This window comes from Cimex lectularius, unplaced genomic scaffold, assembly GCF_000648675.2.
Source record: "Cimex lectularius strain Harlan isolate CLEC.00 unplaced genomic scaffold, Clec_2.1 scaffold31, whole genome shotgun sequence".
Taxonomy (NCBI): Eukaryota; Metazoa; Arthropoda; class Insecta; order Hemiptera; family Cimicidae; genus Cimex; species Cimex lectularius.
In genome coordinates this window covers 1,642,132-1,666,560 of record NW_019392645.1, presented here as the reverse complement: position 1 = coordinate 1,666,560, position 24,429 = coordinate 1,642,132, and the positions used below count along the sequence as shown (strand labels likewise).

At 38.3% G+C, this 24,429-nt stretch overlaps 1 protein-coding gene across 2 annotated transcripts in view; it reads right to left on the bottom strand.

Moving 5' to 3' along the window:
• Positions 1 to 133: 133 nt before the first annotated feature.
• The window catches only part of LOC106670505 (outer dense fiber protein 3-like), a 26,967-nt gene continuing 2,671 nt past the window's right edge, over positions 134 to 24,429 (bottom strand). Inside the window, exons 2-8 of one of the 2 annotated variants that reach the window (XM_014400939.2) lie at positions 12,689 to 12,816; positions 6,944 to 7,001; positions 6,807 to 6,877; positions 5,428 to 5,604; positions 5,111 to 5,367; positions 4,989 to 5,046; positions 496 to 584 (exon numbers count right to left, since the gene is read on the bottom strand). In XM_014400939.2, the coding sequence (XP_014256425.1) occupies positions 5,032 to 5,046; positions 5,111 to 5,367; positions 5,428 to 5,604; positions 6,807 to 6,877; positions 6,944 to 7,001; positions 12,689 to 12,797 (687 nt within the window). In that variant the 5' untranslated portion in view covers positions 12,798 to 12,816 and the 3' untranslated portion in view covers positions 496 to 584; positions 4,989 to 5,031. Of the gene's footprint in view, positions 585 to 4,988; positions 5,047 to 5,110; positions 5,368 to 5,427; positions 5,605 to 6,806; positions 6,878 to 6,943; positions 7,002 to 12,688; positions 12,817 to 24,429 lie in introns of both variants that reach the window. The other variant, XM_014400938.2, reaches the window with a different exon arrangement.

The window sequence follows — 24,429 nt, the reverse complement described above, 5'->3', positions numbered from 1 at the left end:
ATAAGTATTTAAGGAAACGATTTTTTGGGGTTAGACAATTCTCTTTATTATCCCTGTTTTACCTCAAATAAACTACCCATTTATTGAAGGATTTGTATTGATGAATTGTCCATTGGGTAAATATGAGTCGAAGTACTGCTCAAGCCTTTATTGAGTAATTGTTTACAAGAACAGTTTATATTTATTATTAATTTAAAAAAAGCTTTAAAAACAAAACAATGTAATATTAATTGAACAAAATATATATAATTTTTTTTCTGGAAATAACAAATGGTTTACTACTTCATGGGCGTTATTTGACATTTTTGACTGTGGAGCGACGCAAATGTTAGCTGCAACATGTATCAACTAATTTTTTTAAGGATTCCCTGTTTTAATCACGATACAATTAGAATTGTTAGAATAAAACGTTTTTATTTCCGTGTCAGAATATTTTTCGATTAAGATTAAGCCTTTTGTACTGTTGTTAGTTGCGCACGAAAAGGTCTCTCGACTCTGTGATCTCACATCATGCTCCTCAAATTTCCAAGGTATTCAGAATGCTTGATGCCGAAGGTGTGCGCCGGTGGTATATCAATGCGTATCTGAAAATGATAACAAAGACGGGTTTAATTATTTAACCTCGTGGTTTAAGTTTGTGATGAAATTGATGAGATGTGTTTCTTGTGACGAGTGAATTTTTTTTTTCTATAACTATTCACATTTAAAAGTGCATTTCTAGTTCTAAAATGTGCATCATTCAAAAATCGATCCATCGTTTACAACATGCCTAGGATCGTGTGTAATCTAACACCTTGTGAAAAGATGCTTTTTTTATTTTTTTTTAAAAACTTATTGCCTACAGTACAAAGGGATTAAGTTAACTTCCTAAGGAGGGCGCGCACGAGTGACTTTTTATTGCTCAATTTTTTGTATTTTGTCTCTTCTGTGAAATTTACACAATAACATGGAGAACAAAGCAATGCGAGAGCAAGGGGACGTTTTTGGTGCTCTAGTTGTTTCAATAGTAAAGTTTTATGCCTCTCCTTCAAGGCTGCTAGTCTGTACTTAAGAACCTATGGAGGACCCTAGATCTAATATAAAATTGTACAATAATTTTATTTTCCAATAATATTGACGGCACATAAGCGTCAATGTTTGCGCCTAGTGACCTAGTGTTGTAAGCTATCAGACTAAAAAATATTGCGTAATATTAACACTACACGGTGCAATGAAAAAATATGGTGCAATAAAAATTAATCTCGGCCAAACTTTTGTTCAATCATTGAGCAAACTTCAATGGTCAAAAATATTGCGCAATTCGTAATATTGTGCAATATAATTGAGCGTCTAGGGCCCGCCATACAAGCTAAAATCATGTATACTTCGGTTTTTAGAAATTTATAGAGGCGCCTTCTCCAAATTTGTAGTTCAAACCTTCGTGGAAGGAAATCAGTGATTTTCTTTAGATCCGCACGCCCTTATCTTATCGCTATCCGCGATAAACTCCCGATCGTATGCCGTTTGAATCTATGATCTAGGATGCACACACTGCCAGATTAAACTAAATACATATACCTCCGATTTTCTGGGAAAGTATCTGGGTCTTATAGAAGAGATAATCAAGGAGGAGGTTAAATTCTTCTACATATTGTATGAGTTTATCTATCTTCGCTGATTTTTGTTGGTTCATATGGCGAAATGCCGAAACGCATCTGAACCAAAATAAATCAGCGACGATAGGCAGACCAAGGGGTAACTTCAAACAATAGTTGAACAACACCCCTCAGACGATAATTACAATTCTTCTATATGCCAGTGTCAGGGTTTACCATTCCTTCTAGTTCAACCATAGATGCCATTCGTACGATCGTTTGGTGAATTGGGGTGCCAGCTGGAGAAATCTTTACTTGATAGAACTCCTTTTTCCCCTGCTTCTAAAATTTGGTAGTGCGTCTTCTAATATTATAAATTTTCAACTAAAAGTCGTTCGTGCCTGCCCAAGCAGTTACCATGTTTAAAGTTAAATTGTGCAATTTAAAATTAAATTCAAACGTGCAGCTCTTGTAATAATAACATACTGTGATAATGAAAGATATTCCTTCCTTTATCGTACGGAGTTTCTAGATGTAAATAACCGGAATAGTTGGAATGCCTTATGCCGAAAGTATAACTCGGCGAGTAGGTTTTTGTTACCTCCACCTGCATTTCATAAAATCATTTCCGTGAGCAGAACAATTACTAAAATTAAGTTAAATGGGCCATCTACAATCCTTTCGGAGTAACGCTAAAATGTTAGTAACAATCCGTTAAGGTGATCTGGTTCACTCTTCGATTTAGCTTCGTCTTTCGACATAACAACCTTAATTATAGCGACATAATTATTTTACCTAGTAAATTCTGACGTGACTTTCAGAAGAGAACTGCCGGGTTTGGGTGTTGCAGCTGACTTGGGCGTATAGTGCCCCGGATCCCTCGGGAATTTGGACATTTCCATAGGAATTGTTATGAGCCCTTTTAAGTTTGTCTGTGCACTGATGCCAACCCCTGTCCTCTTCTGGTTGACATATGGGTCGGAGGTGTGATGAACCAAGACTTTGCAGGCTAAGGGGATCAGGTTATTAATTGGTACTCAAAGACAAGCTTGCATCAGTGCCTCTGGAGACATGAGTTCAACGCCAACTGCGGGCTTGGAGGTGTTAAAACTTCCACCGCACCACATTCTATTCCAAAGAGAAACCAGAGCAGCGGCTCACAGAATTTAAACTTAGGTAAATAAGCTACTGTTTTCCAGTCTAAAGTTATAGCAATTGAACACTGCGTAAGAGAAATAAAAAGAATAGGAACACATTCCACGAAGAGCCATTTTTTCCGACAGTCGGCACTTAACGCCTGGAATCCTTGGCAAAAGTGTACACCAATGACCTGACCCTGGCATGGGTTCCTGGGCATTCGGGACATAAAGGCAATGAGACGGCGGATATGTTCTCCAAAAAAAGGAGCCAAAAAAATAACAAATACAAAAATGGATGGAGTCTAAAATCAGGGGGAACAACACCCCAGGCATGAGGTATGGAATTACTGGACTTACGTAATTCATAGACTTACAAAGGAATTACTGGAAAGTAATCCGCATGAATGCACTGCACCTTGCAGAAGAAACACTAAGCAGATATTGCCAGGAAGAAAAGTAGTCGGCAGTACACGTTTTATGCTTCTGTGAGGGTTTATGTAGGTGTAGGATTCCTGCACTTATGAGAGAAGTCGCAAACAAGATTCTACACTAAGGAGCCGCTGGCAAGGCTAAGATGGTTGATTAACAACCTGAGCTAGCCAGTGATTTATAAAATTAGAGGAGCACAATAGGTCTCACACTCAGTTTGTGGTGCAGAAGGCCTTGTGGCAACCTCTTTTATCCCCCTATCCCCTATCCCCTCCTTTGAAGTTGATTTTTAAATTAAAAAAAGAGTTGTTTCCGTGTAAGATTTTTAGATTTTTAAACACCACATGACACATCTTTCGCGCCTCTTACGATATTAGACCCCTAATTTATATACAATCTTCATATTATCCAACCTGTTAATGATATATTCTTGAAATGAAATGTGCATTGCTAATGTGACTTGAGGGGTTTTTCTTTGTGACGAGTCGTGATCCAAATAGGGACCTCGAGCATCAATTGGATTCGTCTTTTTAACATAACCGTATCGAGGCTACGGGCTATAGTTATGTAAAGAAGAATTTGGTATTAAAATTCCCCGAATTAGTTAATGGGTGAGAAATGATGTAAAGTAAACGCAAGTTCGTCTAGGCATCGGAATGTAAAATAAAATCCTAAGATTACATAAATATTCGATATTTTGGGTAGCGAGGACTATCACTAACATCTATCATCTGAAGAATCTACTGCTTCGGAAAGCTCCTGGATTTGACCCAACTAATCACACCACCGAATTCCTACATCAGTTAGTTTTCAATTCTTGGGAAATTTGAAAAACCCATCCTCGAATCCTCTACTAACCATTAATTTGGATTCATGGGTCACAATTCGTCTGTTTAACAGTATTATGGACATCGTCGCGTATCTTGAGAAGTCTGTTCAAGGGTCTTCCTCGATGTCGAACATTGCGATCTAGACTGGCACCTGTGTTTGCTCTGGAAATTCAGGGACATCTTACCCACTTCGCTATTTCTCGTTTCTTTTCTCAGGAGGACTCAGGATTGGAAAGATTTGATTTGTTATTGGCCTGGCATAACCCCAAGTATGCCCTGAAAAAGTCTCAGTACTCCATGTCTTCTGTAAAGCTGTTTTAAGTCTTGTATAGGTATTTCTGTCAGTCTGTTGTCTGGGTATCATCCTAAATATCTGAGACTAGGTACATTTTCTTCATTCAGTCTTGTCCTCTACTTTTGGCACTTGTTAGCTTTTGATAAACTCATGGTGATCTTGGAGATTCCTTTGATACTGTTCAGTCTAGAAGAATCGGTGCCATCCGCGTAGGTGGTAATGGTGATGTTGGCATGTATAGGAATAGAAAATGGCTAAAGGAGACCGAGATGCTTCCTTGTGGGACGACGTATTGGTCTAATATTCGTAGTCGCTCCTCTTTCTGAAGCAGCATTCAGTTAAATACGATTCTATGATAAGGTAACAAGAGTGGGCAGGAAACGTTTAACTTTATAAATGATCTGGTTGCCAGACACTATCAAAAGCCTGGGTCATATCCAGGACCGCATAGTGTTTTTATTTAGAACGAAGGTTTTAACGATTCTGAAGACTTGCTGGATCGTGGAATGATGGGGAAGGATGTCAAAGCGGTCTTTATCTTATTAAATGTAAAACCCGCTATAGTAGATTGTAAGGAATACAATACAATAAAACACGTATGTTTAAATGTGAAACACTAACTCCTTAGATGATGAAAAAAATTCTGTGATGACAATGATGCTTGCGGAAATATGCCAATGATTTAAATGAAAAAAAAATCTTATCTGATTTCTCCTCGTACCTCCCATTCTAATTAGTATCTGCCAAAGTTCATTTATCAAAATTCACAATGAGCGATACTAGGCAAAGAAAAATTAGACAAAATGAGGTTAAAATTACATGTCTGATGACGTTAAGGCTCACCTTCTCTGGCGAATAGGTTCCTGGGCCGGGTTTGATGTTGTTGGCGCTGGGAGGTTGTATTCTCGGTGCGACGGAGTATGCGGGAGATTTGGGCAGGGTCACGTCGGACATGGAGTTGTACGTCCCAGGGCCCGGTGTGTTGACTCTATCGTCGACTGGTTCTTTCGACCTGCCGGATAAACTAAACGACGGCGCTGAACACTTGTTCCCTTCCTTCGTCGCCCCCAAGACCCCGGGGATTTTGTAGACGTTAGGTGCTGAAACAAACGGAATGACAAGTTACTCTGTCCACATTCAAAGTCGGTCGCACTCCTTACCAGGCGTCGAACTCGGCTTCTCTAAATGTGTTCTATAACCGAACGTGAACTTTGGTGAAGAATCGTGTGTCGCTTTGTCGCTTTTTTCTAAATCGTAATAACCTGGAGCTGGTGTGTTGTCATGCTTTTCGTCCTTATTTCGAGAATGGAGAGAAAGAGCCGGAGGACAATCTTTACCTGTGAAAACGAGATTTTTTAGTTTATTAAATTATTGTTACAATCTGGGGACGATGAACTAGCAGTTTGTCCATTTTGATAATCTTTGGTGGAATAACAACCGAATGACGATGGTGCATCATAACATGATACGACAAGGATGATCGAAAACCACAAAATGCAATTATTTCTTATAATTGTATTAATACTATGATGACTTCCTGTGGTTAACAAGTTAAGGCTTAACTTGGTCTCAAAATTCACTAATGGAGCAAGCCGCTAGCACTAGCTATAAACAGGAAGGGTACTCTGTACTGCTGACATGGCTGCTTGCTGCACTAGGCGCTTCGCTCGCTATAACAACAACCGGCTCATTGACACAGGACACAGACTTGAACCAAAAGTTCCTCTCACTCCATCGTCAGTTCTCAGGGCCACCGAAAACCCACTCACTAAAGTGGTGACTGCCCGATGTGATGATGTTCCTGAAAACATTTTTGGTGACTAGGAGGAATGTGGTGCAAAGAACAGAAGAATCATTAGCTACAACAACTAGGGTTCTCTTATACTCAATTTCGATGTGGCTGCCTGCTGCACGGGGCCATTCGCTCGCTACCGACTCTCGACGTTATAATTTTTGGTGAAAGGGAGAACGCGCTAAAAATAACACGCCACTCTTCAATTCATTCGCCTGAGAGGCTCAATCATTGGGGGGTAGTTATGTAGTGACCACCTGTGGGTAACTAGTTATTCACTAGCTGTCATCACCGCTTCAACAAAGGTTTTGCTTTCTGCTGACGCTTGCAGCACCTCTGTATACAAGTAGAAACTCAACTTGTATTGGCAGACTTGTCAACAAGATCTCAAACAACATTGAGTCACCACGTCCGATTCTGAATCAGCAGATCTCCCCAAATAAATATCTCCTTCATTTTCAAACATTAATCTTAACCTTTAAACTTTAAAATGTTTGCCTGTAAAAGTTGAAGGTGGGTGTTGGTCTGCGAGTCGGTGAACACATTTTGTACCGGAATTGGGTCCATTTACTCTCGCGGGTTTTGGTGTCTTCACTGAAGATGGCGCGAAACAGAAACCCTTTGCTTGTTCATCAAGTTCAGTAAGCTATGCTGCATTCTGTTTTCCCCAATATTTTGTTTTGATTTTGTGACGAATATCAACATGTTCGATACTACACCATAATCTGATATCAAAGGTCTACATACCTTTTGAGCTGAGTCCGGTAATATTGTACTGTCCTGGACCAGGTCCTACAGTGTCATTTTTGCCGCCATGCCTGAAAAACAGAATAAATTAAGCGCATCGAAAAGAAAAAAAACCTGTTTCAGTGACTGAAACTTACCTAGCACCAAAACTAAACGCAGGAGCTCTTCCGTTTTTGGAATCAGTGGAGGATGTACCTGGAAAATCCATCAATTATGTTATTTACTACTCGAATATTTAAGAACTGTAAATAACTGCTTATTGAACAATAAGTCCTTAGTCCTAGTCCTTTATCTACAAAAAAATTGTTCAGTGGCAATATAATTGTATTCTTTCATTGTCAAAGTTCGGTTTAAGCCCATCCCTGAACCTGTACATTGACACTCTGCAAATGATGTTTCAAAGATCAGGACGATATTTCGAAAGATAATGATGACGAAATTCACGACATAATTGAATGTTATGTTGTGTGCGCGTGTCCAGTGCTTGATTTTTCTTTCTCAAGCCATTTTTCCAGATCCAACTTTAGCACACTTCCGCTGGGTCTAGTTGTGCTTCTTCTTTGGCTAGTCAATCTGTCTGTTTCCTTGTACACCTTCATCCCAGACTCTCATGGTAACTTTGTTGTGTTGGGCCATCAGGCAATTTCAGCCTTCCCAGAAGCTAAAAAGCACACGCACTTAGTACTTCTGCCTGACTGTCCGAAAGTATGTCGACCCGCCACCCTTTGAGCAGAAATGCGGGATAGAGGAGTACCTCCTCCTTCCTTTTTGAGAAATTTATAAATTTCCTAACTTTTCTCATGTCTGGAGCTTTTGTCCCTTGGTTGAGGTTTTCTTTCTCAAGCTATTTTTTCAGCTCATATTTTAGAAAATTCTCCGGTGCGCCTAGTTTTGCTTCTTCTTTGGCTAGTTGGCCAGCTTGTTTATTTTCTTCTTCACCTTCTTCTCGGAACCTCAAGCTAACCTTGTTGTGCTTTCCTAGGATCATTACCATACGCGTTTAGTGCTTTTATATCTGTCTGTTTCCTTTTTATCCATCAGTGTACCATATTTGGGCCCCCTTCCTGATATTTGGGGTTGCTTGATCTGCCAGTTGGGTTTCCCTCTCATTTTTTCAGGTACCATCAGCTTGCCTATATAGCTTATATCTGCTTTTATTTTTTTGTATCTTACGAGTCAGTCACGGTAAAATGGGTTTAAATATCAACCCTAAGAAAACGTCTCTCATACCTTCACAAGAAGAAAAAGCAAACGACACCCACTCTATGAATCTATAACCTCACAAAACTAAGTACCTAGGTTACTTACCCTTGACCGAAGGCACACATTTTTTCAGCATAGCCATCTTATTTATTTTAATTCTCTCCAGGAATTTATTCCCGTTATTCTTAGATCTGGATTTATTTGTTTGTAACTCAGGAGCGTCACGTGGTGTCAACCAGGCTCGTGCTTCACATTCACAAGATAAATGTGATGGTGTCTTTGGATTTTGTTCTGCACGTTTCTGCCCCTCATATGCCCATCTTCTTTAGAAGGTAATCAAAAGAATCGAGGCCTTCAACTTTCTTCAAACATTGCCTGCTGAAAGAGAGGAGTTCTTTCGCTTTCCTTTTTGAGACTTATAAATCTCTTAGCCTGCCTCATACCTGGTGTTTTTGTACTGTGCTTGGGTTTTCTTTCTCAAGCATTTTTCCAATTCGAACTTCAGTTGCGGTTCCATGGTTGAGAGGGAGACTTCTTTAGCTAGTTGGCCAGCCTGAGCGTTTCCTTCCATCATCAGTAAGTACTTTAGTATACTAGAAAATGCTTTGTCCAGCCTTGCACATTGGTGTAACAACTCTAAATGGTTCCTCAAAGACTCTCATTTTTTCATGGGCCTCAGCTTGGAAGATACTTGGAACCAGGGAGTTTTACTAGGGTAATTCAACCCTTTTACCCCTAAACCTAACCCTTGTTCCATACTTGATCTACCTGTGTACAATTTTAGAGCCTCTTTCATACCAATTGGGGTTGCATGTCTTTTGTAATCTCCGTACTCTATGACCACTTGAAGGATCTACCAAAGTTGAGTTTTCCTCTAATTAACTGCCGTCTCATTTGTTTTCATCCTCTCTAGAATTTTGTGATATCTTCTCCTTAGATCTGGTTTTATTTTTTCGGATATCGATCGAGTGTTGGCACTGGAAAATGCGTTTAAATATCAACCCTAAGAAAACATCTCTCATGCTCTTTACAAGAAAAGGAAGCTAAACCTAGAAGCACACTCTCTAAAAACATGAAGCACCTTCTCTTAAGAAATAAAGTACCTAGGTAGCCCTTAATGAAAGGCATTTTTTCAGGTTTTATTATAGCTATCTAATTTATTTTAATTCTCTCCGGGATTTTTTCTGGTATCACCTTAGATCTGGGTGTATTTATTTGTACCTCAGGAGTCTTGACACTCTTCAAAGCCACCCAATTTATGAATATGTAAGAGTGGGAGATCCAACGCGTCGGATAAGCTGGTGGTAAGAAGTGTTATCTTGAGAAACATTGAACTTTATCTCAATTAATTTAACTCTTTATGTAAGGCATTGGTTGAGATAAAACAGTCAGTGTCACGAGCTGGATTCGAACCCACGACCTTCGACTCAATACGCCCATACTCTACCACTTGAGCTATCGTGACTTCGATCCACTCGGACACCAACTTCCCATCACAACCCACCTTTCGGATTTTCCCTCCTTTGTACTTTATATTTTGTACTTTTTATTGGATTTTCTTTCTCCCTCTGCTAACCAACTAGGAAGGAAAAGAAATGGATTGATTTTAACCTTTTGGCAAACACTTTTATAGACCTTGTAAGCTAACAATTGGTTTTTTTGGAAATGAAAGCCAAGGGTACGATTTGGCAGATGCCCATTCTTGGAAGCATTTATAAAAGGGTATAAATTAAAATTGGCCTTCAAGGTTGATTATTTTCAGTCGAGGAAGGTGTTTTTTTGTTGTTGATCAAATTGGATCGCCTAGAAAATAATATATACTATTATCAATCTGTCACGAATGAAGAGGGTGTTGGCCAATTTGTCACTCCTACTACCTATTTCTAGTTTTAATCAAGGGGATTAATTTTATCCCCATTTGTCGGATTGGTCAGTTGATACAGCTGTTTAAGTACACGAACAGTGAAGGGAATTTTTCTTAAATGGTATTTAACAACCGGAATGTGACACATTATCGTTAGAATCTTGAGACGACGCATGCTGTCAGAGGCACCAGTGTTTCGGTCTTAACGAGCACATATAAGATCACTGTTCCGGACAATTTTCCTTTGTACTGGAGAATAAACGCTGCTGTTGGCGATTAAAAAAATTAAACTGTATGCTTTTTCAAAAAATAAATTAACAACAAGCCGCCCTTTGATGGCCTTCAGCTTGGGAAAGCGCCCTACAGATAAAAAAAGCTTTTGAGAATGCTTGAAAGGGTCAACGCCTGATAGCCCTAAGAATGATTAAAGATAAAATATTATATCATACAAGGCGGCGTGTATAGTAGCCAACTTCCAATAGGACTGAAAATCAAGCAGAACAGCGAAAGGTTCAGTACTGTAAAGGTCGCTGTCATGTCTTGTCATCATAGGACTGCAGGACTACGAGTTTGATAGGACGTAAACATTACACACTCTGGACATAGCTGAAGAAGGAAAAGTGAAGGTGTTTAATGAACACTTCCATAATATTGCCTTCTACATATACGCTGATGGGAGCCAGCCAGTTAATTGTGCATTAGTTTATGATTAACATAATAAAGAAAATAGGCCGAACTGAAATACAGACTCTACGAGAGGCGCTCCAATAATCAAGCCGAACAACTTGCTCAACTTAAAGCATTGGAATAGATTGAACATTAGGACTTNTGAAGAAGGAAAAGTGAAGGTGTTTAATGAACACTTCCATAATATTGCCTTCTACATATACGCTGATGGGAGCCAGCCAGTTAATTGTGCATTAGTTTATGATAAACATAATAAAGAAAATAGGCAGAACTGAAATACAGACTCTACGAGAGGCGCTCCAATAATGAAGCCGAACAACTTGGATCATTGTGAGGTAAAGGTCCCGGGTTCGAATGCAGGGCCGCTGATTGGGGACGACATATTGGGGGGGGGGGTAATTCCCGTTTTACACCCCCCTTAGATCCTGGATTTTTCACAAACTGTGAGAATGCAACACAGAAATCCTGGTAGATCAGTGTTTTTTCCCCTCCACTGTCCACTTCCTCGCGGTGTATGTGTCTAATGAGTGGCATCCTGACATCATCTAAAAATCGGCAGACGTAACATGATGAATTGTTTCTTTACTGTTGTTGCACATGCAGAAGGGTGTTTCTCTAATTTTGAACCGATGGAAATAGCCCGTGTAAGGTCCATGTCCTGTCAATATGGTTGTGATCTTTCAGTTGAAGGAGAAATCTACTCGAGATCTGTTTAATATTTTTGGGGAAAATAGTTTCGTATGCTGTGCCTTCGAGGTAGACTGCCAATCCCGCTCCCAGTCTTCGGTGTATTTCCTACGTCTAAGTTCCTTTACATGAGATCTAGGGTTCCTTCCATAAAGTTAACTCATCATTTCCGGATGATTCTGCTAGCTAGCTTGTCTGCGATCTCGTTTCCCTCGAGTCCATCACGGGCCTTAACCCAATTGAAGATTTAAAGCGATGCCCAACCCTTTTAAAATGGTAATTTTCCGCTTGATTGTTCAATCAGCCGGTGGTTGTCCGGATTTTTGATCTTAGTCAATAGCTACCCGGCTGTCGGATCAAAGCAGCTATTTCGCCGTTCGATAAGTCCTAATGTTCAATCTATTCCAATGCTTTAAGTTGAGCAAGTTGTTCGGCTTGATTATTGGAGCGCCTCTCGTAGAGTCTGTATTTCAGTTCGGCCTATTTTCTTTATTATGTTAATCATAAACTAATGCACAATTAACTGGCTGGCTCCCATCAGCGTATATGTAGAAGGCAATATTATGGAAGTGTTCATTAAACACCTTCACTTTTCCTTCTTCAGCTATGTCCAGAGTGTGTAATGTTTACGTCCTATCAAACTCGTAGTCCTGCAGTCCTATGATGACAAGACATGACAGCGACCTTTACTGACCCCGGATTAAGGGAAATGACCTAGCTGACAACGCAGCAAAAGCTGCAAAGAACAATTATCTCAGTTTTAATAAATCCTGAAGTAGAAAGTCTGCTTTCAAACTTAAATTAATTGAAAATTGGGAAAAATCAGTGGAAACAAATGACTTCCAACAAATTAAGCAACTCTAAAAGGGACTGTTAAACCTTGGAAAACATCCTTCCGAACTTCCAGGCGTGATAAGGTTGTACTATGTCGATTACGAATAGGGCACACAAATATGACCACAAGCACATTATGGAAAAATCTATACCACCTTTATGGTGATAAATTCGATACATAACACATACTTACGCCCCCTCCCTTTTGTCTGAGGTGAGCTGAAAAATGGCAAAAGGAGGGAAAATTCGAACGGTTGTAGGGCGAGATGGGGAGTTGGTGCCCGAGTGGTTCTAATCACGATAGCTCAAGTGGTTCGAGCGTATTGAACCGGAGGTCGTGGGTTCGAATCCCGCTCGTGACACTAACTTTTTCGTCTCAACCAAAACCTTACGCAAAAAGATTAATTAATTGAAAGAAGTAATTTGGCCAATAGACTACTAAATATAATGGATGTAAAAAAAATGTTGAGTAGTTAATTTTCTAGTGTGAAAACAAGACTGGCAGAGTCGAATATTAAGAAGAAACGGCAAAACAAGTCAATCGATGTTTCTACACCTATTTTCGACTAGTGCATGAACTATTTCGTTTTTTTATAAAACTATTTACCTAAGAGGTTTGGCAATGTCACACATGCCGGTCCAGGGCTGGTGTATTCGGCAGCGATCGGTCCACGCCTTTTTGTGGGAGTCCAAGGCCTCTGTTGAAAGCCTCCCATATTGTGGTTGTCTTATAATCTAAAAATATACAAAATTGTATGAGAAATAGAGTAAGAAAGAGGAAGGATAATAGGAAATAACAAGAGGAACAATGCACTAAGGTACAAAGTGAATTTTAAGAATTGAAAGACTTGAAAAATGTTCAAAGTTACTTTCAGCCCCGAGCCGCATGAAAAATCCCTTGCTGAGGTAACCCGCGATGCTTAAAAAGACGACATAAATTACGCTGACCCGATCATGTTTTGTTAGTATTTTTTTTAAATAGTATTAACGGTGTTATCTAGGCTTTGCTCACGCCAAACTCTACTGCTGAGTTTTTCTTCACTTCCATCCAAAACTTGCGAGACCTGCGTGGTGAGCCTATAGTTCGGACCTTTCCGTTTTGTGAAAATTGTGAATTTTCTTCTGTTATGTCTAAGAGGGCAGTTAGACAAAAAAAACGATGATGGGGGGGCCAAAATGATCCGAAATGGCTTAACTGAAGTATCCCAGCTCGTTTACTTGCAAGGGCGTCCGCTCTTTCGTTGCCCTCTACTCCCACATGTCCTGGCACCCAGCAGAGGGTGACTGTGATTAGCTTAACTTAACTTAATTTAGACTGAATTTAGTTTTTTTTGCAATTCAGCACGAGTTTCGAGCTAATGATGTTTGAGCTTAGTACTTTGATGGCTGCCTATTGACATAGCTATATTCTTGTTTTTGTACACTTTGTTCAAATAAACCGGGTACATCTCTCAATTGTATAGACTTCAAGCTGGAAGACCTAGGAAGAACCGTACATTTTTACGTTTGCATCTAGGAACTGCATTAGGTTCTGAATTGATCCAGCTGTCGACAGCACCGGGAGCCCAAACTCGGCAGCTGGACGGATAACACTAAGGTCTGACCCCGGACTGCACAAATCAGGGTGGGTGATTGGAGGGCCACAAAAGATGGACCAATCCCAATACAAAAAAGAAGCTTTAATAAAGGCCTAGGAAAATATAAATAATTATGTTATGTTTGATTAACAGTTCAAGAGTTACTCGATTCGTTACCTTTGGACTTGTATTACAGCCTATCGGTAGAATTTCATTTATTTCACAAACCGCCAGTCATTCCTCCAAGATTTAATATCCGAATTCTCTAATAAATTTTTTTTTGTTAATTTAACAACAAAGGGCTGTACTATGACTGTTATTCCTGTTGGGGTCGTGGATACGGATTCGTGTATTTCAACTGAGCTGGATGGATTCGGCCGTGGATCGATTGCGGGTTTGTGCTTTGGACTTTGCCTTGAATAAATAATAATATATTTTATTGCACATTGTTATTTATAAATTTTTCTTTTAAATATTAGCAGCATGGAAGATATCCGTCTGGAGAGTCGTTTAAAAAAATACAAATCAAATATATTTTTGGAAAAACTTTTGCAGCTCGTGTGTCAACTGCTGTTGGACCTCTGTAGCGAATAACATTCATCAATCATGTCAACCTTATGAATTTTTTAATCCTCGAATCTTGATCTCTTCTGCCTTGCCAAACTAGGTCGACCATGAATAATCTCATTAACCTAGATCCTGTGGTTTCATGTTTACCTATGCGAAGATATAGGACGAAATGCCTACTGATTTTTAATAAATTTCTACACTCATTCCTGGATCCGCAAGGTCGTTATAAATAAAAACCGCTCGTTGAACTTATTGAAGAAGAAAAAAAGGCATAAAATATACGTCCCTGTGACATTGACAGGCCATCCCACTCGGTTCAGTTACTTCCCACTTACATGTCGCCCACTTATACCGACCGTTGCACCCACTCGAAACAGTTTAAATCCTTTTATGGCTCCAAACCAAGAACACATCGTCTATACATTATATAATGCGAAACAATGGGACTTAAATAAAGGACGGATTTACGTTTTATAAATTGAAATGTTCATTGTCTCACCCCGGTGGACTCTGCCGAACTTCAAGATAATGATTCTAAAGCACACAATCGCCTTTTATGAATGATGTGCGAATGACGCCAACGTCCGCACGTTCACAACGGTAGGTTGCCGGTTAAAAAATAGGATCCACTTTTCACTGATTGATTAGCGGAAAGGAACCGTAATTGGCTCAACGACTTGTGTTCAGAGGTCGAGGATGTTTCTGGGTCTGGGCAACCGATACTTGTTGCAGTTGGTTGAGTAGATTTCTACCGTGATTTGTTCGTAGTGCACAATGTCTGTACTCGACTAAACAAAGACTGTCACCTGTTCTTCGAATACTTGGTTTTCGCGTCAATGTGAATCATTCATTTAGTGACAGCCAGTACGACCTTCCTGGTGTTACTGTACAGGATTTTCCAGCTGTCGGCGATTATCGGACTCCCGATTGCGCATATGATTGCTAAGAAAAGGTGAGAGTCGTATGGGGCCAGGTCTGGAGAATACGGTGAGGTAGGACTTCTTAACCGAGCTTCATTATCGGCTTCTTCGTTCTGGTGAAAAGTTACAATTTTTCTGTTCGCAAGAGGAGGTTATTTTTTAGCCAGAGGAAGAGATACTCGTTGCAGTTGGTTTGAGTAGATTTCTGTAGTCATGGTCGGGCCAAGTTGCAAAAGTCCTTAGTGCACAATGTCTGCTATACTCGACCAGACAAAAAGCATCACCTTTTTTGGTGAATATTTGATTTCCGCGAATTTGGGACAGTGTCATTTGGTGACAGCTAATGGTACGACCCGCGGTGTTACCAAGATCCATTTTTCGTCGCTTGTGACAATCCGTTCAAAAATCACTCTCGACTTTTGACGTGAAAGCAAAGAAAGTCAAATTTACTATTACGCTGAAGTTTGTTACCCTCGGCCAATTTTATGGTGAACCCATTTTAGCTTCCACGTCTTCCCAAGTCGACATCATCTAGAGCGAATGGTTCCATCGCTTGTATTGAATATCTCCGGTAAGCCTCTGACATGCTTGACTCGAATCAAGACCGACAACTTCCCTCAATTGGTCGTCATTCAAGACAAAAGGTCTATCAGACCGTGGTTCATCCTCAATCCACTCATTCTCAGAAGCAAACATTTTGACCCACTTATTTCACTTATTGTTTCATCACCGAATACAGTGCAAATTTTAAAATAATTGAAGTCTGTTAAAGGGGGCTTAACGTCAAACTACCTGTTGGGGTCAGGGGCGAGGGGTCAACCCACTTAAAAATACATCTTCCTGACAATTTTCAATGAAAAAACTGGCTGTGGCGGGATTCGAACCCAGGACCGCAAGCGTGGCAATTACGAGATGGACTCTTAATCACTCGGCCACTGCGGTTGTCATCCAGTGGCTTTTATGTTCTGTGAGGAGCTAGTAAGGTAAGTCTCGGTTACCCTACAGAAAGGTTCTGCTCCAATAAGGATGACGAGACAATCTCGTCTATCTGCAGTTTCTCAAATACCTTCTTGTCCAGGGACCTTCATCAAAGTTAGTTGTTTCGTCCCAATAGATGTCATGTACAGGTAGCTCTAGTGTAAGGATTTATTTTTCAAAATGAACAGAAGACTTTATGCAAGATATTATTATTGGGTTGTCCGGAAAATAATGCAGGATTTTGGTATTAAACAAAAAAAAAAGAAACTAGTTACTTTAAAGCAATGTTCTTTAATCAAAATAATTTCCCATACTCTCAATACATTTCTCCCAACGTGTTGGTNATGAGTAATCCTGTAAACGTAAACAGAATATTTTATATAGATTTTTTTTAATGAAAACTTAAAATCCTGCATTATTTTCCGGACAACCCAATACTAACTACTTTCTTCAGAGTTGGACCCGTGGGGTCCAATATCCAGGGCTTCCTTCAAATCAAAATCCTTCTACCAACTTATGCAAATAACCTCATAATGACCTCAGTTGTGCCGTTTGTTTACCCACAAACAAGAGTTTACTTCATACGAAGTACTTGGCCTTTACCGCTGTCAGAATATTTTGGCATCTTCCGTCCTCTTTTTGGGGATTTCATGTGCACATTGGCTCTATTTCAAGTTGCTTGAAAAATATTTTGCGTCTGCCCCAGTGCTGGAAAGTTTATAGTTTTGGCCCTATAACGCCTCTCCCAGTAGATCCATTCATCCTTTTTTGTTTTATAGGTGCTTCTTTTTCCACTTTTTTCTCGTATTACGAGTCCACTTTCACTCGTACTCAGTGAAAACGACCATGACCTAGAGACCTTCTCGTCTCATAATCACTAATGTTGTGTACCAGTCTCGGTTTCTGTAGTGCTGGTATAGTATCAGTGGTGAAATAGGTGACCCTTATTTGGATACCAGCACATAAAGGACACAATGGCAATGAAAAGGCGGATGGCCAAGTCAAAGAAGTCACTGCGTTTGTCGGGCCACAACCGTTATTACCTCACTCTATGAGCACAGCGAAGGAGAGTATCAATAGCAGGGGCATAAAACAATTCAACAACAAGGGAGTGGAATTTATCCCCCGGACACCAATGGCTGTTCTCTATCTCAAGGAAGGGAATTAGGAGGCATTCTGACGGGCCACTGCCCACTGAGAAGACACCTCTTCGTAATGGGTTTCCTACCAGATCCCTTTTGCCGCTTCTGCGAAATAAAAGAAGAAACGGCAAGGCACTACCTCGCACAGTGTGATAGGTATGCTAAGTCTAGATTCGAAATCTTTGAAGGAGAGGACATCGCCAAATCACTCCCCGAGATTAAATGGTCCAAAATCTTGGGGTTTGTGAACAGGTCCAAGAGATTTATGCAGGACATGTGAGCCGACCAAGTCCTGGACCTTTTAGGGATGGGGTACGAGTCTACCCAGGCATTTAACCCCTCGGGTCTTGGTCGAGTATATATATATATATATCAGTGGTGAAAATGCCATTAACGAAAACGTTACAAAAAAATAACTCTATTTAAAACTTCTTACTTCACATGACCTATTGCTTTTAACTCAGCCTGCCTGTCATATTTCATGTGCACAAAGCTCTAGTGTAAGTTTTTCTGCATGAAAAATATGTTGGGTCTGCCCTAGTGCGATAGAAATTGTATAGTCCAAAATTTCCACACCAAGCTCTCGATCCATCCTAACCGTACTGCCTCTCTGCAGACCTTTTCGTTCCTTAATATATACTGATTGTCAGCTTTGAATGGTATCTTTTAACAAGTGTCCATCGGAATCAGTGTTGTGACCGAGAGAAAAAAAAACATATTCTGAGTTTTTAAACTTTTCATTTCAATCCATCTTGTTGTTGGCCAGGCGGAAAATAAAATAGACTGTTTCATTTGCTTAATCCAATACCAAGAAGACCTTTCAAGCCGCTTTAAACAACTACTTAGTGTCTCACTAACCTCACTGTCCACACTCAATTCCATTCATCAATGAAATTATTCCTGCTTCCGTTTGATCTATCCTAACTATATCGGTCAAGCTCCGTCCAAGATTATGCAATCCCGAGAACTTTCCAAGTCCCTTTAAAAGACGATGACCACGAAGTCATCAGACGAATTGGTCAGTACTTCATTAACTTCACTATTGACTATCACCTCAACGTACAAGAATGAAATCAATCCTGTTTCCTCAAGTTTCATTCCAACCTTTCAATCCATCCAAGAATTGCCCTAGCCCCGTGCAACGTGTCAAATTAACGAGAAAAAATAACAATCTCGATTCGATCTTAATAACGATTAATTTTCAACATTCTTATGGACGCGACTGACTTCTCCAACGAGAGGCGGGTTTCAAGCATGCGTCAAATGACATTTCGGTCAACAAACTTTTATCGATGGATCCCGATTTGTGCGTGGGAGTTCGAGTCGATTTTTAGTCATTGTATAGGCCAAGGTAATGCACTTGATTTATCGTGGGAGTTCTACTCTGCAAAAGAAAGTAGCACCAAGGTTATCTGGGTTTTAAAATAAAACCAAATTACCATTTTGAATATATCTTATTTGAATGAAATCCTCGTTGTACAGCATATATTTTGACTCGTGAAGACCATAAATCCTATTGAAATAGCAAATAAAAATATGAACAATCAGGACTTAAAGTACCCGTGACTTATCACACATAGCGACTTCAATAATAGTCGAAAGGTCATAATTTAGCAAACGACAGAATATGAAACACACGGTAAAAAAATAACTACGACTAATATAAGTTTGGTGGATTCAGCTCCAAAAGCATTAAATTCGTCTGCCATGAGTACAGTTTAAAACTTTACGATTTAATAGGTCTAGGTTGACACGGTGTCCTATTCCATCTCGAGGTGCTGAATACAATGCGCCATATAAAACAGTTTCCTGAACCTTCTGCTGCCGCATACTCATCAAAAGCTCCCCTGTGCTGCGTGGATCAAGATATGGATGACGGCTTTGAATACTGCTTGGTATTTCAAGGAACGTTCTGCTGTCAAACCGAATTTGCCTCTACCTTGGTCAATTCTGCTCTTTTATCCATGTGCTTAGCAAAAGAGAGTCTCGGAGTGAGCACTATTCCAAGATTTCTCTTTCCTGGAGAATTATCGAGCAAGGTTGACAACCAATCTTTCACTCACTTGCTGCTCTGGTTCATTAGCGAACTAAGACAGGTCATCTGCAAATGTAAAGTAAATGCCCTTAGGCGCAGAGTTCCAGTCGCTGGATGGTAAGCGGCTTCAGCGGAGCCAGGCGGGTTTTTGCAAACAGCAGGTTCGTAACTTTGGAGGAATATGCACCATGGCTATCAAGAATGAAGCGATTCTAAATTCATGCCCTCTCTACGAGATTTCATCCGATCCCGACGATTATTCTATGTTGACACCTGGACATTTTTTAGTCGGCGACGTCCTAGTATCATTGCCTCAATATGATTGCTGACTCGATGGCAATTCCTGCAAAAATGCGTGGCAGATATCTGGAAAAAATGGCGTCTGGAGTATCTGACCACTCTACAGCAACGTACGAGGTCCAACCAAGTCTCGAACTTCAACTTTGGATAGTAGTGCTAGTCGTTTACACTCTGCAAAAATATGTTTCACCATCACAGGGAGAAGTGTCTGCCCACAGTCCTGCGACTCCTGAGGTGGCGGTATCTGTGTGTCAGGCGGACAAAGCCTATCCTTAATCGTGTGAGGAACTTTTCGGAATTCGGAAAAAGTCGAAAAATATATTTGTGCCATGGTATATATTATAACTTTTCCCATCAAATTAACCTCTTTAACTTTAAATTAGCCTTTTTAATTTTAAATTAATCGTTTGTAATTTTAAATTAACCATTTTTAATATTAAATGAACCCTTTTTCACTTCAAATTAACTTTTTTTAAATTAAAAATTAACCTCTTTTAATGTTAAGTTAAGCCTTTCTTTAGAGCATTAAAAATAATTAGGATATGATATAAAATATAAGCGCGATTTTTTTTAAATATAAAATAATTGTCAACTAAAAATTAAATATAAAAACAAATGATTCTTCCCTTAATTGGAGATCATTTGGTTTTACATTTAATTTTATATAACAACTTCAAATGTGATTAATTTTCAAGATGTATTTTAGATAAGAAAAAATTCTTAAATTAAAAGAAAAATGGTTTATTTTTATATTTTATATATTTTTTAATTTAATTAATTTTCATGTGGTATTTTATATAAGAACAAATTTTATACATATTTTTAATTTACCAATTAAAATAAGAATCAATTATTTTTAATTAAACTTTATATAACTGTTAATTTTCATTGTAATTAATTTTCACATCAACTTCTAAGAGTACAATTGTATATATATTTATTGAGTATAATTTTAAAATTCGCAAATAAAGAGAAATTTTATTTTCATGCTCATATTTCATACCATCGTTTTTTAATGCTTTAAGAAAGGGTTAAGTTAAAATCAAAAAAGGTTAATTTGAAGATTAAAAAGTATTTAATTCAAAGAAAAAAAAGATTGATTTGAAATTTAAAACGGTTAATTTGAAATTTAAAAAAATTAAAAAAGTTAACTGTGTAGTTGAAAAGAGTAAATTTGAAATTAAAAAGAGGTTAATTTCAAATTTATAAAATTATAAAGTTAATGTATAGTTTAAGACAGTACATTTGAAATTAAAAAGAGGGTAATTTGAAATTTTAAAAAAATTAGAAAAGTTAATGTGCAGTTGAAAAGAGTAGATTTGAAATTAAAAAAGGGTTAATTTGAAGTTGAAAACGGTTAATTTGAAATGTAAAAATTATAAAGTTAATGTAAAGTTGAAGACAGTAGATTTGAATTTAAAAAGGGGTTAATTTGAAATTTTAAAAAAATTGAAAAAGTTGAAGTCGAAGAGAGTAGATTTGAAATTAAAAAGAGGTTAATTTGAAATTTAAAAAAAAAAATTGATAAAGTTGGAGTCGAAGAGAGTAGATTTGAAATTGAAAAGAGGTTAATTTGAAATTGAAAACGGTTAATTTTAAATTTTAAAAAATTAGAAAAGTTAATGTGAAGTTGAAGAGAGTAGTTTTTAAATTAAAAAGAGGTTAATTTGAAGTTGAAAAAGAGTTCATTTTATGATTAAAAAGGGTTAATTTGAAATTTAAAAAAGTTAATTTGAATATGAGAAGAGTTGGTTTGAAGTTAAAATAATCAATTTGACGAAAAAAGCTAAATCAGTAGAGTCATACATATTAACTTATTATTTACTATATGGTATGATAAAAAGGAAAGATGAGTTTTCAAAAATGTATGTAAAATTATTTGTGTTAGGTTTATAAACCTTTTAAAAAGAATTGGTATGTTTTAAATTGCTCGTTAATTAATAGGGTTTTTCGTTATGTATGAATTGTTGTATAATTAATACTATATGAAATGATTATTCGAATTCACCGGAACAGATGGCGATCTGAATTTGTGTCCCTGAGGTCGTGGGCTGTAATTGGAGGAAAAACGACCTCACGTGAACCTTGATTTTTATATTTAGGCGATCTAGAACAGTATTTGGAGAAATGTTTCTCGGATTTGAAGCCCTTTTGAACAGTTTATTATTAATACAACCTATTTGTAAAGATGGTAGATAAGGCTATGCAAAGATGTTAGACAAAAATCTCTGGTGCGACAAGAGGTCATCATTCACCATGGAGTGAATGAAGAGAATTACATAACTTGTACAAGTAGTGTGTACAAAGGATGTGAGATCATATGTGGAATAGATGAGAAGTCAAGGGAAGTTCCTTACAGCAGGAATGGTATAACCACTTCGAACCTGCTTAATAAGTCACTTGGCACACAATGTGAAGGATTGTAATTAAGGTTTGACCAGTAAGGTTAGGATGGATCGAAAGCATGTCGTGGAACTTTTAGAAAGCTGGAACTGAGCGATTTGTTGAGACATGTTCAGGTCTCTGTGGATAGAGAAGTTAGTGATAAGTAGCTTTGGGGGTGATGCTGAGTCTTAGACAGATCACAGGCTAGGTGGTTGAGCAGGAATAATTTCATTGTTGAGGTCATTATGGATAATGAGATTAGTGAAGTACTCAGGAGCTTTGATAATTCATCTGAGGACTTCTGGCTATAAAGATTGCACTGGATTTTGGATAAGCTTATTACTTAAATAAATACCACAGTTCCGCTCCGTCCTTGGTGGAAGCAATTATAAATTGTAAAATTTAGTTGGGTTTTTACGGTCCTAATTTCGTAGTCTTTGTAGCAGTACAAGTCTTCTGTTAAGAAGTCTTCTAATTTCTCGAATTCCACGTGATACTATAAACAATCGTAAGTACGTAATTTGGATTAATTCGTTTGTGTGCATTCGATGACAAACATTTTTTCAATGTGAATGTGATGGCCATGCACTCGGGGGACAGTGAACCTAGCCGACCCTAGCAGGTCATCATTCACTAGCGTGAAGTATTAAGGAACGACAAGGTCTCGAAGGAAATTGTAACTAAGGTTGACCAGTAAGGTTTGGATAGATCGAAAGCATGGTGTTGAACTTTTAGAAAGCTGGAACTGAGCGGTTTGTTGACACACCGTCTAGATAAGACATGGGCAGTAAAGTTGAGTGGATCGAGAGCTTAGCGTGGAAATTTTGGAAACCTGATACTTGTCGATTCGTCGACAAAACGGATGTTCAGGTCTCTACGGATAGAGAAGTTAGTGATAATTAGCTTTGGGGATGAAGCTACTGTTCTTTGGATTGGATAGTCTTAGACAGATTACAGGCTAGGTGGTTGGACTGAAACTTGAGGAGTTCTTTAATATGAAGATTAAAAAACGAGGAAGTCTGGATAAGGCATGGACAGTAAAGTTGGGTGGATCGAGAGTTCAGTGTGGAAATTTTGGAAACCTGGTACTTGTCGAGTCGTCGACAAAAGGTATGTTCAGATCTCTGTGAATAGAATAGACGCAGTATGAAACATGTATGTGAAAAAAAAAATATCGAAAAATGACCATAATGCTCTATGATACGTGACAAAAAACGCTGGATGAATAAGCAAAAGAAAGGGAAAGAATAAACACATATCAAACAAAAATGGGCACTACTGCTGAACACAGACGGTTTAAGGATGACATTAGCTAGGGATGGGCGTTAAAGGGCCAAACTGTACAATTTCTATGGCACTGGGGCAGACTCAAACTGTTTTTCAATTAGAAATACTTACAATAGAACTATGTGCACATGAAATAATAAAAAAAGGGAAGATGGGGAAACATCTGACAGGCAGGCTGAGTTAAAAAGCCATTATGTTTTATGATATAAGCTCTAAACTTATTTAGATCTTTATCGAGGTTTTCTTTGGGATTTTCATCACTAACACTACAGCCAGCACTGCAACCGAAGGACACAACGAGCCGAACGACCCATCATGACGATGACGAGAAGACGAAGCCCGTTTGACTGACTAAACGAGCAAGGTTAGGGACACCGAAATAATCCTAAACGAACATTTTATTGCCAAAAAACAGTTTTCAAGTAATAATAATAATAAAAAGAGTTATGCTAAGGTTTTTTATTTTATTTTTCCTTCACAAATAAGTAGTTCGTTTTAAATTGTACAACTTATTAGTCGGTAGTATATAGGCAGTGAGCCTGAAACATCTATATCACACTTTTGTCCATATTTCAATTTATTTGTAAATAAATTATTCTTATTCTACAATATAAAATATTTGTATATAATAATAATTAATTATTAAAACGCTGGCTCGGAAAACCATTAAATGATCGAATAAGTAATAATTGAACAATAATCAAATAATTATTCAACATTGCGATTTTTTTTAAAAGAAAATCACAAAAATGGTGATAATTTAGACTGAAAGAAGAGTGTTAAGCTTTAAAACGGTTGTAATATTGTTGAATCTTGATAAAATCCCGAGGTGTTATGAATTTTAATTTGTATGGCACCACCCATCGGAGACGAAAACTTGCTCCGGTTAATCAAGCCCAAAAGTGTTTATTTTTGATTGCCATGAAAATTCCTATTTCAGATCCTTCAAGAGTACTATAAACGAATTTGAATAGCATTTGTTCAAAACTAAATTTTTTGGCCGACTTTACTGGATAGTATTTTCTAGTTTTTGTAACTTTTTATGTGTTTATTTAGAAATCGTGAGATGCGGTCTGGTGTGATGTAGGTTTCAGAAAAACATTTTCTTTATCGTGCCAACGTTTCGATCTTTATTGAGATCATCTTCAGGGCTC